This window comes from Erythranthe guttata, chromosome 5 (genome assembly GCF_056151865.1).
Source record: "Erythranthe guttata isolate IM_541 chromosome 5, IM_541, whole genome shotgun sequence".
Taxonomy (NCBI): Eukaryota; Viridiplantae; Streptophyta; class Magnoliopsida; order Lamiales; family Phrymaceae; genus Erythranthe; species Erythranthe guttata.
Genome location: NC_142537.1, coordinates 13,514,750 through 13,528,606, shown reverse-complemented (window position 1 = coordinate 13,528,606; position 13,857 = coordinate 13,514,750). Strand labels below are relative to the sequence as shown.

Here is a 13,857-nt window from a genome sequence, read left to right as displayed (position 1 = left end):
AAAAATCCATGCATGAAGTACCTATAAGATTTGTAGACTAAATATGTATATACCTTATTTGCTAATATAAGATAAATATCCAAACAAAACTAGAGAGTTAACTATTAGTATTCATTTTTTGGGTTTTTGTGCATAAGTTCCTGAACAATCATCTTTATTATTCTAGGTTTAGAGGCTAGGGTTGTGCATGAATCGGTTTTAACCACCAACCAACCCATTTTCGACCCATAATTTTTGACGGATAATCAACCATCAACCGACCCATTTAAGTTGGGTCAATAATCTCAACCAACCCATGTATAGTTGGGTCGATAATAGTTTCTAATATGCTATAAAGTTGGTTAGTCGGATAATATCGGCCAACTTTGAATGTAACCCCAATTTAATCATTTTTTACCACAAAAATTCAATTTTGACTTTTTTTTCTGAAATTATTTTGCCGCCGGTTTCCGGCGTTGAGTTTTCAATATTTTTTTTCTGGTCTGTTTTTTCCGCCGCCGGTCTCCGACGATGACTTTTTCAAAATATTTTTTCAAGTCTGTTTTTGCCACCTCCGGTTTCCGGCATTGACCGCCGCTCTCCGAGTTGACTGTTTTTAGTGATTCTTTTTTTCTCCTAATTTTTTTTTCGTTTTTGTACGCCGGTTGCTAAACGTTGACCGTAGTTGTATTCTCATTAACTGTAATTATACTGTCACTGACAGTATATTAACATAATTATACTGTCATTGACAGTACATCAATATAATAATTGTAATGTCGTACATTTATGTAATTGTACTATCGTTGACAGTACAATTAGAGTCAACGACAATATTATTATTTTCTCGGGTTCTTTTTTTTTTATTTTAATTTTGCTTGATTTGTTGACAAGTCAACGTAATTATATTACTGTAGTTGACAGTAAAATAACTGTAAACACAATAATATTACTGTCAACCACATCAATATTATTTTTTTTTTTAGTTTTTTGGTTTGTTTGAGTTGTTGAAGGAGTAACGTAATAATATTACTGTCTATTATTGTAATATTACTGTAAACACAATAATATTACTGTGATTGACTGTAATATTACAGTCAACCACATCAATATTAATTCTTTTGGCTTTTTATTATGTTTACCTTTGTTGAAATGTCAACATATTAATATTATTCTATAATAAAATAATAATGACTTTTATTTTAATAATATCACTGGGGTTAATTACATATATTGTGTAATAGAGGAGTTATTTTACATGAATGGTGTATTTTTTACATAGTTTACAAGAATGGTGTAAATCACATTTACCACATGCAATTTTTAACCAAATTCTGACATTTAAAAGTCATCTGCAACAGGAATCGTTTATGACAGTTACGAAGACATCAGAAATTGCCACTAGTAAATGTGATTTACTCCAATTTGGTAAACACGAAAAAAGTACACCATTTGTGTAAATTAAATTGGCTTCTACGCCATATATGTAATTGACCCGATATTACTGTGCTTGAGATTAATATAGCAATATTATTGTATTAAACTGTAGTATAGTTAATATTATTGTGTTTAATAGTAATACAGTTAATTTACTCTCAACCACATCAATATTGTTGTTTAAACGGGGGCAAAAGGATGTTAAAGAAAAAAAAAAGTTGACACCGAAACCTGGCGGCGAAAAAATTAGGAAGAAAAAAACTATATAAGTCAACACCGGAGACCGGCGGTCAACGGCGGTGGCGGGCGAAATTGTCCATAAAATTATGTTTTGGTTCAAAATTGAATAATTTGTGAAATTTGAGGTCAAATTGAGGTTAGATTAAATTAAATGATGAAAGTGGAGCATATTAAAATGAGAGGGGTTAATTTAGTGTTTTACAATCATCTGGACAATGAGTGGACTTCTTTTGTAAAAGAGTTTTTTGTCTGGACCCCTTTATGAATAAGTACCAATTGATGGACTTATTTATAAAGTGCCCTTCATTTTTTATGCGCTAACAATAAATGAGAAGAAATGTAATATCATACACACTAATTCAACTCCAATTTCATGATTTACACCCCAATTTAGCCTAGTTTCACCAATTAACCAATTTTGACCCGTATTCCAATTTTGACCTGCCACCACCGGTCAGCCGCCGTTGACCGTCGGTCTCAACCGTTAACTTTTTTTTTTGAAAACTTTTTTTTTCGGAAATTTTTTTCTGCCAGGTCAACCGCTAGTTTCCAGTGTTGATTTTTTGTTTGGAAACTTTTTTTATTCTTCTGAAATTCTTTTTCCGGCAGGTCAAATTCCGTTGACCGCCAGTCTCCGGCGTTGACTTTTTTTATTTTGTTTTGAAAAAAAAAATTCTTAAAAAAAATATTTTAACTTACTATGCTGCTAAATACTGTCTCCAACAGTAATTTAACTGTCGGAGTTAGTAATTGAACTGTCTGAGACATTAATTTTACGGTATTAACTAACTTTATCGTCTTGGCCTACAATTTTGCTGTCTTCGATCGTAATAATACTGTCTCTGACCGTAATATTATTGTTTCTTGCAATAATGTTACTGTTTGGGACAGTAATATTAGTAATATTACAGTTCGAGAAAGTAATATTCATAATATTACTGTCTGAAACAATAATATTAGTCATATTACTGTTTTGATATTCAATATTACTATTTCAGACAATACTTTTGTTGTTAACACAATAATAGAAAGAAAAAAGTCAACAACGTTTGACCGATCGGAAAAATATTTCAAAAAAAAAGTTTTCGAAAAAAAAAGTCAACGCCGTAATCTAGCCGGAAAAAAAATTCTGAAAAAAATATTATTTTTTCAAAAAAATATAAAAATGAGGGTTAATGTGATATCTTTGTTCAAATCCGAGGTCAATGTATATTATTGAGGAAGTTAGAGTATAATAGATGGAATTGATAAAAATTATAATGTAGATGGTATTTTAGACAAAAGACATTGGTATGAGTTTATTTGCAAGACTATTTTTGTCTGGACCTATGTCATTTAAGTCCATTGTCATGGGTCTCTTTGCCATTCGCTATAATTTTATAGAACTCCTCACTGAAAATGACTTTTCTTTAGAGACCTCCAGTCTCTAACTGGGTCATTAAAAGGAAACTTAAAGACTCGTTTTGCTTACTCTATTGGAGATGCCTTAATGAAACTTAAGGACTCGTTTTGCTTACTCTATTGGAGATGCCTTTATAAACTTTAAAAATAGAAATTACAAAGAAATTTCTAGAAAAAAAAAATAAAAAAAATTAAAAGAATACAGCTAAGATTTTCGGATGGGAGTAAAATTTTGGAAATTTAAAGAGAAACTATAAAGAATTTCGAACATAAGTTATTTTCAAAATTTTGGGCTGGGAAATTAAATTACGGAAAAAGTTGAGAATAAACATTTAGTACAATAGTAAGAATGATGTATACCTTTTGTAGACCATCAGATGGGTACATTTAGACATGGCCACGGGGCGGGGCGTGTTCGGGTCCGGGTTGGACCCGTCGGGTCCGGGTCCGACTTTTAGGGGACCCAAAACCGACCCGCGGGGAGGCGGGTCCGGGGCGGGTCCATCCGAGTCTGGGCCGGGTCCGGGTCCACCCGGTTTTTCAATTTGTTTTTTTTTTCTTCTTATTTTTACAAGAAAGAAATAAAAAACTTATATTGAAACATGAAAAAGCAAGAGATTAACTTTAAATTCACAATTAAAAAAATAATTGAATTTAAACACTAAACAGTTTTAGAAAAAAAAATGAAACGATTAGGACTTTGAGACATAATCTAAATAAAATGAAAGTTGTGAAGATTGAATTATGGGTATTTATAAGTGAAAGTAATAATTGAGAAACTTTTCAAATTTTCAAAATTCAAAAAATATCAAAATTCAATCTTTCTTTTAAATTAAAATGTATTTTTTTATATTTTTTAAAATTAAATATATATATATGCATTTGTTATTAGTCGAGATTTTTGATATTAATAATAGTCAACATGACAATTAATGATTTATAAAACATTAGTTATACAATTATTATAATCATTTTACAGTGTTATTTATATTTATATATTTATAGTTAGGATTATTTTAACAAGGAATATAAATAACATAAACAAAAGGTGTAAAATTATTATAATAAATAATGTTAAATAGATTATTAATTATCATATTCATTATCATTAAATAATTTTAATTAAATTATTAACAAATATAATATAATAAAAAAATAAAAGAAATTAAAAAGACTTGAGATTAATTCATTTAAATCTTACGATTCGATTCTAATATTTGAATAAAATGTAAATGTAAAAAAATGATTAAATCATATGACCTACGATTTAATTCTTAGGATTTTTACAAATTAAACCAATTCTATAAAGAGAAATCACATCATAATATTTTGATTATACTCGTCATATATAGTTTTATTTTTAAAGTAAAAAATTAATTAGAATGAGATATCATCTGTTTTTGTTAAAATAAACACTATCTATATTTTTAAATAATTATCTTATGATTAAATAATCAATAATTTTAATAAGTTATTGTCAACAATTGAGGTTAATCAATTTAAATTAATTGAAATGAGTTATAATCTATTTTTTGAAATAAACATCTTATTTTATTTTTCATTCGAATTTTTCATACTATCCATTTTAATAACATAAGTGAGTTTGTATTAAGTTTACGCGTTTGCTTATATATTGAATTGATTCAATACTTTATATTTATCAATAGTGGAGATTATATTGATATAGTTATTAATAGTAGATGTTTTAAAGTATTGAACCGTGATTCTATATATATTTTTAAAAGTTTCTTATATTGCATTCGTTAATAATTTAATTAAAATTATTTAATAATAATTAATATGAAAATTAATAATTTCTTTAGCATATTTATGATTTTACACTAGCGTTTTATATTATATATATTTATTGTCTATATTTAATGAAATATGTTCGTTGCCCCAGTGGTTAGAGTTACCGAATTCTGCCCATTTACCCGAGTTCAAATGCCCCAATGCTCAATTTTTGGATAAAAAAATACCCAAAATCCGGGTTGACCCAACGGGTTCTCGGGTCCAAAATATCTGGACCCGAAACCGACCCATGCTTGGGCGGATCCGTGGTCAACGGGGCGGGGCGGTCAACCGGCCGGGTCCGGGTCAAACCCGGCCCGTGGTCGTGTCTAGGGTATATCCGTCAGAAATCATCCAACAGTTAGTGCCACGGTCGGTCAAATATGGAAAGTGACAGATTTTCTAACATGGGGTAACATGAAGGCCGATTTTTTCGCATTTCGAAGTACCGAGGTTATGCGACATTGATGATAGTATAGGAGAGCAAGTTGCATTTAGCCCTAAATATTATCTAAAATAAAAGAAATTCATAAATTTTGGGTGAAAATTTTAGGCTAGGAACAAAATTGCAAAATGTCATAAATTTAAAAGGAAAATATAAATAATTTTTTGAGTATAATTTTTTCCTTCAGAAAATTTGGATGAAATTATTAGGTTGTGGAAAATAAAATTATGGAAGAACCATGAAGACAAAAGATGAGAGTAAACTAAGTGAAACAGAAAAAGAAAGAAAGAGGCACACCTTTTATATACAATAAGTGGGGTATTTTCGTTCGAAATTGTTCAGCATTTAGTGTAATATTCGGTCAAATTTGAAAAGAGACGGATTCTTTAACATCGCTTGACGGCAGGAGTCACTTTGTCGCATTTTGTAATACAAAGACGTATATGCGACACTGGTAGTAATACATAGGTGCAATTTGTATTTAATCCAAAAAATAACTGTTAACGACATTACTAAGAGCAACTCCAATGCAAAACATCAAAATTGAAATATCAAATATTCATTTGATAATTAAGATAATATTTTAATATTCATTTACAATTCATCTACTCCAACCATGGTTATTAAAATTAATAATCAATTAGAAGTTTTTTAGTAGTTTTATTTGTAATTGTCACGTGTCATTTTGTGATTGGATGTTTAGGTGATTATTTTTTTGATAACTCAATTTTCAGAATGTAATTTTACTTATAAAGAGGTAGATATTAAAATACTTACCCATTTTGATACTCACATTGGAGTAGAAATTTTTAATTTTGGGATATCAAAAAGGTAGTTTATGAGTTTGATAATCCATTTGATACTCCCTTTGGAGTTGCTCTAAGGGTGCAATTTGTATTTAACCCGAAAAAATAAATATCCAGCATTGCATTAAAACCATGTTCCTCAGTTTGCACCTCAGTGGGATAAAAAAGAGGAAAGACAACCTCAAATTCAATATTTAAATAGCAAACAAAACCAATGAACCAAGTCTGAAACTGTTTTAACTTATCTATATATTGTTACAGGTTTACAATCAAACTAAAGTTCTAAGTTACAATTTGCGAAAATTGAAAAGTGCATCAAAAGCACCATTTGAACCTACATTTGAAGGGGACTCGTAGTTTCTCGCAGAAAACATCGATTATTTGTTTGTAGCGATGAAACTATTTTCACATGAATAACAAGACTGCTACTATTCAGGTGCTCGTTTTTCTTGTTGTAATTTGATTCTGATATTAAAAAAATATCCGTGGAACGTTATGAAACATATTTGTAATCGGGAATTACGAGTCTATAACATCAATATAACAGGTCAATTAAAGACGCAAAATACGTCCGGATGCTCGAAATTATACACGATATTATTATATCCAGATTGGTTGAGAAATTGTACGAGATTACTGGTTGGGGATTTTATGAACGTTACGTTTTTTTTAGATCAACCAATATAGAAATGATTCAACTATGATTCCAAAGGGGAAGGCATCAATAGCGGTGTCGATAATAACGTTTCTATTCGAATATTTGCCGAATAAATTCATTCAAGTACCCCTTTAAGTTCTTGAATTTTCTCATGAATCAAGTGACGATCTATTTCGACATGCTTTTGTTCGTTCATGAAAGATCGGATTCGAGGCAATGTGTAAAGGCAACTTGATTTATCACAAAGCGACGATGGTTTGTCGATGAAGATTTTCTCCCTACTCTTGCAAACAGTCTTTCAACTCTTTCGATACAATCTATCTCGAAATAGGCGATTCTCCAAGATATATACAATATCCCGTCTCAGATCTTGTTGTCTCGGTTTCAACAATCTAATTTTTTCACTTATTACAAATCTCACCAATATCAATTTGGGCTCGTTTGGTTGCCCATATAAGATTAAATAATCTAATCAAAACCCAATTGTTATATTCCCGAAATGTTCAATAAAAGAACTCTCTAAAAGACATGATAACATAATATTTTCGAGTTGACGCGGGAAGTTATTGGGTATACCAAACATCAAATAAATTCCAATTAATAGAATATTTAATAACATGTATATATTTGACATTGAAATAGAAAATGAATATCAATAACAATAAATTTAAAAAAAAAAAAAAAAAAAAAGTAAAATTGGAGTCTACAACAAATTAGACCACAATCAACATTGATTAAGCCATAATCATCTTATAGGCAGCCATGGCTGCAAGTATCCACACACAAGATCTCAAGGCAGAGACGACTTCAGCCTCAGCCGTCGATACGGTGATGACGAGCTTCATCCCCTTGAAGCAATGTTCACCAATGGTACAAATATACAGAGCCGGTCCTGAGAAATCGGGGGCCCTAAGCGGAGTTTAACATTATTACTTTGATTTTTTAAATATTATCTTATAGATTATATTGTTATTGGTAAACATTTTTAACAAATATCTTATTGAATAAACAAACTTTTTTTCTCTTTTATTGAAAATAACAATATGAATTTGAAATATATCAAATACGAACCTTAATGTTGTTGGCATTGTAAAAACATTTGATGACATAATGATATATGCATCTATTTCATCCATAAACAACACGTTATGTGGAGGAAAAAAAACAATCTTGGATCAAAATTATTAAAAGTACATATATTGATCATTATATTGTTCGTCTCAACCGACAACAGATGGTTTCAATCTTTTTGTGATATGAATGTTTGGTTTAAGATTTAATACGTTTAATCTTAAGAAAAATTGGCATATACATTTGGATATTAATAACATACTATAAATAATTACATAATTAACTTATAAACAATATTATCTACAAAACACAATATTTAAATTGGTCTTTTTTTTTTTTTTGAATAGTTGAGATTATAAAATATTCCATTAACATATAGTTTAAAACAACATCTAATAAAATATTGAAGGACTAAAATGTATTATATAACTAATTATTGGGGCCATATAGTAGTTTTTGAAAAAAAATGTGGGGCCCCCTTGGGGGGTGGGGCCCTAAGCCAAGGTTTCCCTGGCTTACCCCCAAGGCCGGCTCTGCAAATATACCACCTCTTGCCAGGTGTCGCAAGAGGAACCACGTCATTTCCGGTAGTACGTGGGACCGCCGTTGCATTTGAAGAAGCGCATTTCATTACATTATATATATATATAATTATATATATATTATTATTATTATTATTATAATAATAATGGTAAATTACAATCACCCCTGAGGTATGGTCAAAATACGAAAATCTCCTTCATGTTTGGGTAATTACAACCACCCCTCAATTGTAAGTCATCTTACATGTCCACCCTTGCGGTTTCAAATTTAGTGGAATCTTTTAGACTAATGGAATATTCTCAAGTTTTTACCCGTTTTATCCCATTCGAGCTCCACATTTTGAAGCAAGATGATCATAAGATGCGTTTTTTTGCTTATATATATCAAATTGTAGTGCATTAGAAACTATATTTTTGCACAAAACGAGTACAAAGTAGAACACATTCCACGATACCAATTTAACTAAAACATGAAGAATAACTATTTTTTCATAATTTGACCACACCTCAAGGGGTTGGTTATAATTTAACCTAATAATAATAATAATAATAATAATAATAATAATAATAATAATAATAATAATAATAATAATAATAATAATATACACATATATATTGCTTTAATAGAACATACCTTAACAAATGAGTTAAAACTTTAATTTGTACTAAGTTGGAGTTATTTTGTTGGACCCAAACCTTATTTAAAAGTCTTTGGGCTTTCGTTGTAGTGGTCTTCTAAATTTGGCTCGTGACCCAGTAGATAAATAAATAGTACGCCCATTGGGTCGGCCCAATTAAACATTTATTTTGACCTTACAACTTTACAATATTTGAATATCTTATTGCCATAACAATTCAACAATTCACTTTTACTGTCGTAATTAAGTTGTGTCTATCCCGACCTAATGAATTTTTGGATTATTTCTAGACGTTTGAGCGACGAGTAATTAATAGCATCCGAATCGATATTAATTCCATTTATTTAGTATAAATAAATAATTGGAAGTGTAGAAAATCATATACATGTAATATTGCCTCAAAGAATTTTCACTAAATTTCTGCAAGTTTTTTTGACTTAATTTTGTCAATTTTGCTTCATACACGTATCTCTTAGGTTTTAGAAACAAAAATTATTGTTTTTTGCCGATTTTGCCTCTACTTTTTCACAACACTAATTTTACAATTGTGCACTCATTTTAAATATCTCTCACTTATCTATATATTGAATGCAATTGTGCCTCTGACACTTCACTACTCATCACACACACAAGAGTAAGAGGCATAAAAAAAATATTTTGTTACATTTGTCTGAACAAAAGAAAGAAAGTGAAAAGAAAACACAGCTTGAATTAAAAGTAAAACTTGAAGAAATGGAGAGAGGAGAAAGCTCAAACGTAGAACATAAATACACCAGAAGAGCACGCACATCTGGTAAAAATTTCACTCGTTTTTTTCTAATATTTTGTTTTTAAGACTAAATCTATATGAACAATGTGCATATATCTGTATTTTTTTTATGTTAACATTTCTTATTTGTTGCAGTAAAAAATACGTTTTAATTCGTTGGATTTGTTTTTTGGATAATCGATCTTTTATTAGCAAATTTGGTGCGATTTAAGTTCGCAAATCCTTTTAATGCTTCAGGGATCTCCTTGCGAATTGGATAGAAAAACAATTTTTTTTTTGTTTTCGTGTATCATTCCATTTTGATTTTTTTTTTTATGTTTGACGAGTAAAGTTTTTTAATTTTTATGGTACTCTTTTAAGAAAAATCATGAATCGGTCTTCTATTAGGAAATTTGGTGCGGTTTAAGTTCATAATGTTTTTTATGCTTCATGGATCTCCTTGCGTGAATTGCATAAAGAAAATGATATTTTTCTTGTCGCTTTCGTGTACCACATTCTATTCGGATTCTTTTATATTTTACAATCTTTGAATTTTTATGATATTTTGATTTTTTTTGTCTAGCATAGAACAAGCATTAATAAAAAAAATTAATTCTGTTCATGTAGTAATTGGATTTCAATTTTCTTCGTTTCATCTTAATTTTTTTTTTTTTTTAAATAACCCAATGCATTGTAATTAGTACTTTAACATATTCAATCAATGTTTTTCACAATAAAGAGTAATTCTTTATTTCATCACAAAACAAATGTGATCCTATACAGATCAAATCAGAAAGGGTTCTAATTAATGTGGATAAATTGATTGAAGAGGAAATTAATTTAATATAATCTTAATTTTTAAGTCAACTCCGTGAATATTTATTTTATATATGTATTATATAATTGTATTTCATTTATAGATAAACATTGTATGTATATTAGTGATATCACCAATATATTCATATATACAATTGTTTTAAATAAAATAAAACACGAGTTGATATATAAAATATAATGGAATATCACAGTGTGTGAGAGATTAGTGCAGTAAAAATGAGTTTTTTGTACTTAATTTTTACATACTTTGTTCGTTGTTAGCTATTGGACAAAAATCCAACCACTTCATAATTTCTTCACATCAATATGCTCTGCTTTTTGTGCACGGTGACAATAATAAAAGATGGTTATATATAAAACATGAACAACAATTAACAGAAAATTGGCTACTCAATTTTACACATGTTTTCTTGAACAAGATCGAATTTATAAATTTATTTCGCTTTATATTTTTGAAAAATATTATTTTTTCTATATTGAATTGCATTTGTCGATCCTATATAGCTTGCCTCTATATTATGTGATTATTATATTGCCATCGGTATATTTTATTTACAAATTTAAATATATCATTTCAGGCATTGTCATTAGGGAAGGGGGCGCCGTTACTGCCCCAACCAATGCCACGCCCGGAGAAGTGAACCAAGAGCAACAACAAGGCGTCAAAAGAGAGGCGGACCAATACATGCCGACAACAAATATAACTCACATCATGCGGTGCGTCCTCCCCGCCCACGTTAAAATCGCTGACGATGCAAAGGAGGCCATCCAGGTGTGCGTCTCCGAGTTCATCAACTTCATTACTGTCGAGGCGAACAACATATGCCACTGCGACTACCGAAGAACAGTCACGCCGGAGGACGTGTTGGCGGCAATGGCGTCGTTGGGTTTCGGCGACTACATAGAGCCCCTCATCCTTTTCCTCAACAAGCATCGAGCCCATCAAGACCTCGATAAATGCACTACAAAATTATAGACAAATTAAATACTCTTTTCTTTAGTACCTTTTTTATTTAGTTTACTTATTATTATTTTTATGGATTGTTAGAGATTTTTCTTTGCATTTAAGAATTTCATAGATTGTTTTAAATTGCTATTTTCTAATATTCAATGATTTCATTATAATATGTTTCTTTACAAAAACATGAGTATACAATATAGTTAATATCGTGATACGATAATTTTTTTATAGAAACGATATAACTCAACAATCAGCATAGGTATTGCAACACAATAGGAAATTTATAATATTCTTTTAGGGGGGTATTTGTACGATTTCATCGTATTTTGGGATGATTTTGTCCGATTTTCATCATATATGTGGTGATTTGTGCGATTTTATCACATTTTGGGTGATTTATGAGATTTTCATTATATATAAAGATATATAATGAGAAAAATACAGTTTTCACTTCTCAAGTTTGCACCGATTCCACATTTAGTCCCCATATTCATAAAAAACACATTTTGTCCCTTATGTTTCAAAAATTCAACATTTTTAGTCCTTTCCGCCAATCTCCCGTCAAAACTAACGGAATCAAGCGTGTTCTCATCACTGCCTTAACCAACGGACTAAAGGTAAATTGGCAGAAATGACCAAAAGTGTTAATTTATTGGAACATGAGGGACCAAATGTGTTATTTGTGAACATAGAGGACCAAATATGAAATCGGTGCAAACTTGAAGTGTGAAAACTGTAATTTCTCCAATTTACTATTAATCGATAAATAATTTTAATAATATTCTATTCCAAATAATTATCAATGTCACAAAATATTACTCTAATAACAATATAACTATAAATTAAAATAGAGAAAAAAAATTTAATACGACGTGTACAACGCACGCACCTTGCTAGTATTTGAAAATTTATGAAAGTTTTTGAAACTTTTTAAAAATATTAAAACTCTCGGCACCAATTTTAGAAGTTCATTTCAAATTTTCAAAAGTTCAATATCATCGTTCAAAAGTCTATTATCATATTTTTGTTCAAAAGTTTATTGCCAAAATTTTTAGTCGCACTAGTTCATTACTGCTAATTATTAGACAAGTTCATGTTTCACAATCCACTTTATTATTTGCATTTAAGAGATTCCCCTAACTTTTCATAACCCCATTTTACTCTTACAATATTCAAATTCTGCACTTTTCTTACCTACTATCTATATATGGTTTTATTTTCAACCTTCTTTTTCATTAATTTATTTTTTTAATAAATTCATTTTCTTAATAAATTTATCTTTTTTTTCCTAGCAGATTTACCACATGTAAACAATTACAAGTTACAATAATCATATATAATTACTAAATTGTAAAATTTCAGCAATCAACTACAAAATATTATAGCACGACTACCATTTATAACAAAAACAACTATAAAAACACATAAATCCAACTACAAAGTTTAGTAACCAACTACAAGCTATAATTTAAACTATAATTTATAGTAATCCACTATAATTTATCGAAACCAACTACAAAATCATTGAAGCATGTACAGTATATTGAAATCAACTGCAATTTTATTGAAATCTATTATGAAAACAGTGAATCAACTACAGATCACCGAAACCAACTATTCATTATCGAAATCAACTGCAATTTTAATTTAAACTATAATTTATAGTAATCCACTATAATTTATCGAAACCAACTACAAAATCATTGAAGCATGTACAGTATATTGAAATCAACTGCAATTTTATTGAAATCTATTATGAAAACAGTGAATCAACTACAGATCACCGAAACCAACTATTCATTATCGAAATCAACTACAAAAGAATTAATTGTATCTTGTATCGCGCGATTAAATCGTAAGACAAGGTTCGCAACCAATATCGATCCCTAGCCTCGCCGTGTAAAAACCATTGACGCCACCGAAACCCAGATAGCAATCAATACCAATCCCTAGAGTCATCGTTGCTGGAATAGAGGAACGTCTTACCGAGAAACTTCGTGGCTTCAAAGTGGAAGAAGGTCGCCCATGGGAAAGTACATTTGTGGAAGAAGTTCTGGTGGTTTCCATCACCGGAGATTTCATCACAGTCGCGCAAGTTCTAGCCGCCGCCCTAACACATCAAATGATTAGTTTTGTGATTTTCGCCGCCGACTTGAGATTGCACAGCGGGCGGGGAGAGAGAGAGAGAGAGAGAGAGAGAGAGAGAGAGAGAGAGAGAGAGAGAGAGAGAGAGAATTTGTGGAGTTGGAAGATGTAGAGTTTGGTATAAAATATGAGGGGTGTTGCTAAGATAAAAACAGAAT

At 30.2% G+C, this 13,857-nt stretch overlaps 2 protein-coding genes across 2 annotated transcripts in view; both read left to right on the top strand.

Moving 5' to 3' along the window:
- Nucleotides 1-6,536, top strand: part of LOC105954506 (ATP-dependent Clp protease ATP-binding subunit CLPT2, chloroplastic) — a 93,866-nt gene extending 87,330 nt beyond the window's left edge. The window contains exon 6 of the mRNA XM_088817715.1: nucleotides 6,434-6,536. Coding sequence (XP_088673841.1) covers nucleotides 6,434-6,456 — 23 coding nt within the window. The 3' untranslated portion in view covers nucleotides 6,457-6,536. The remainder of the gene's footprint in view (nucleotides 1-6,433) is intronic.
- Nucleotides 6,537-7,519: 983 nt separating this feature from the next.
- Nucleotides 7,520-11,569, top strand: LOC105954485 (nuclear transcription factor Y subunit B-1). Its single transcript, XM_088817996.1, has 2 exons — nucleotides 7,520-7,646; nucleotides 11,172-11,569. The coding sequence occupies exons 1-2, from the start codon at nucleotides 7,520-7,522 to the stop codon at nucleotides 11,567-11,569; spliced, it is 525 nt and encodes a 174-aa protein (XP_088674122.1).
- Nucleotides 11,570-13,857: the final 2,288 nt, after the last annotated feature.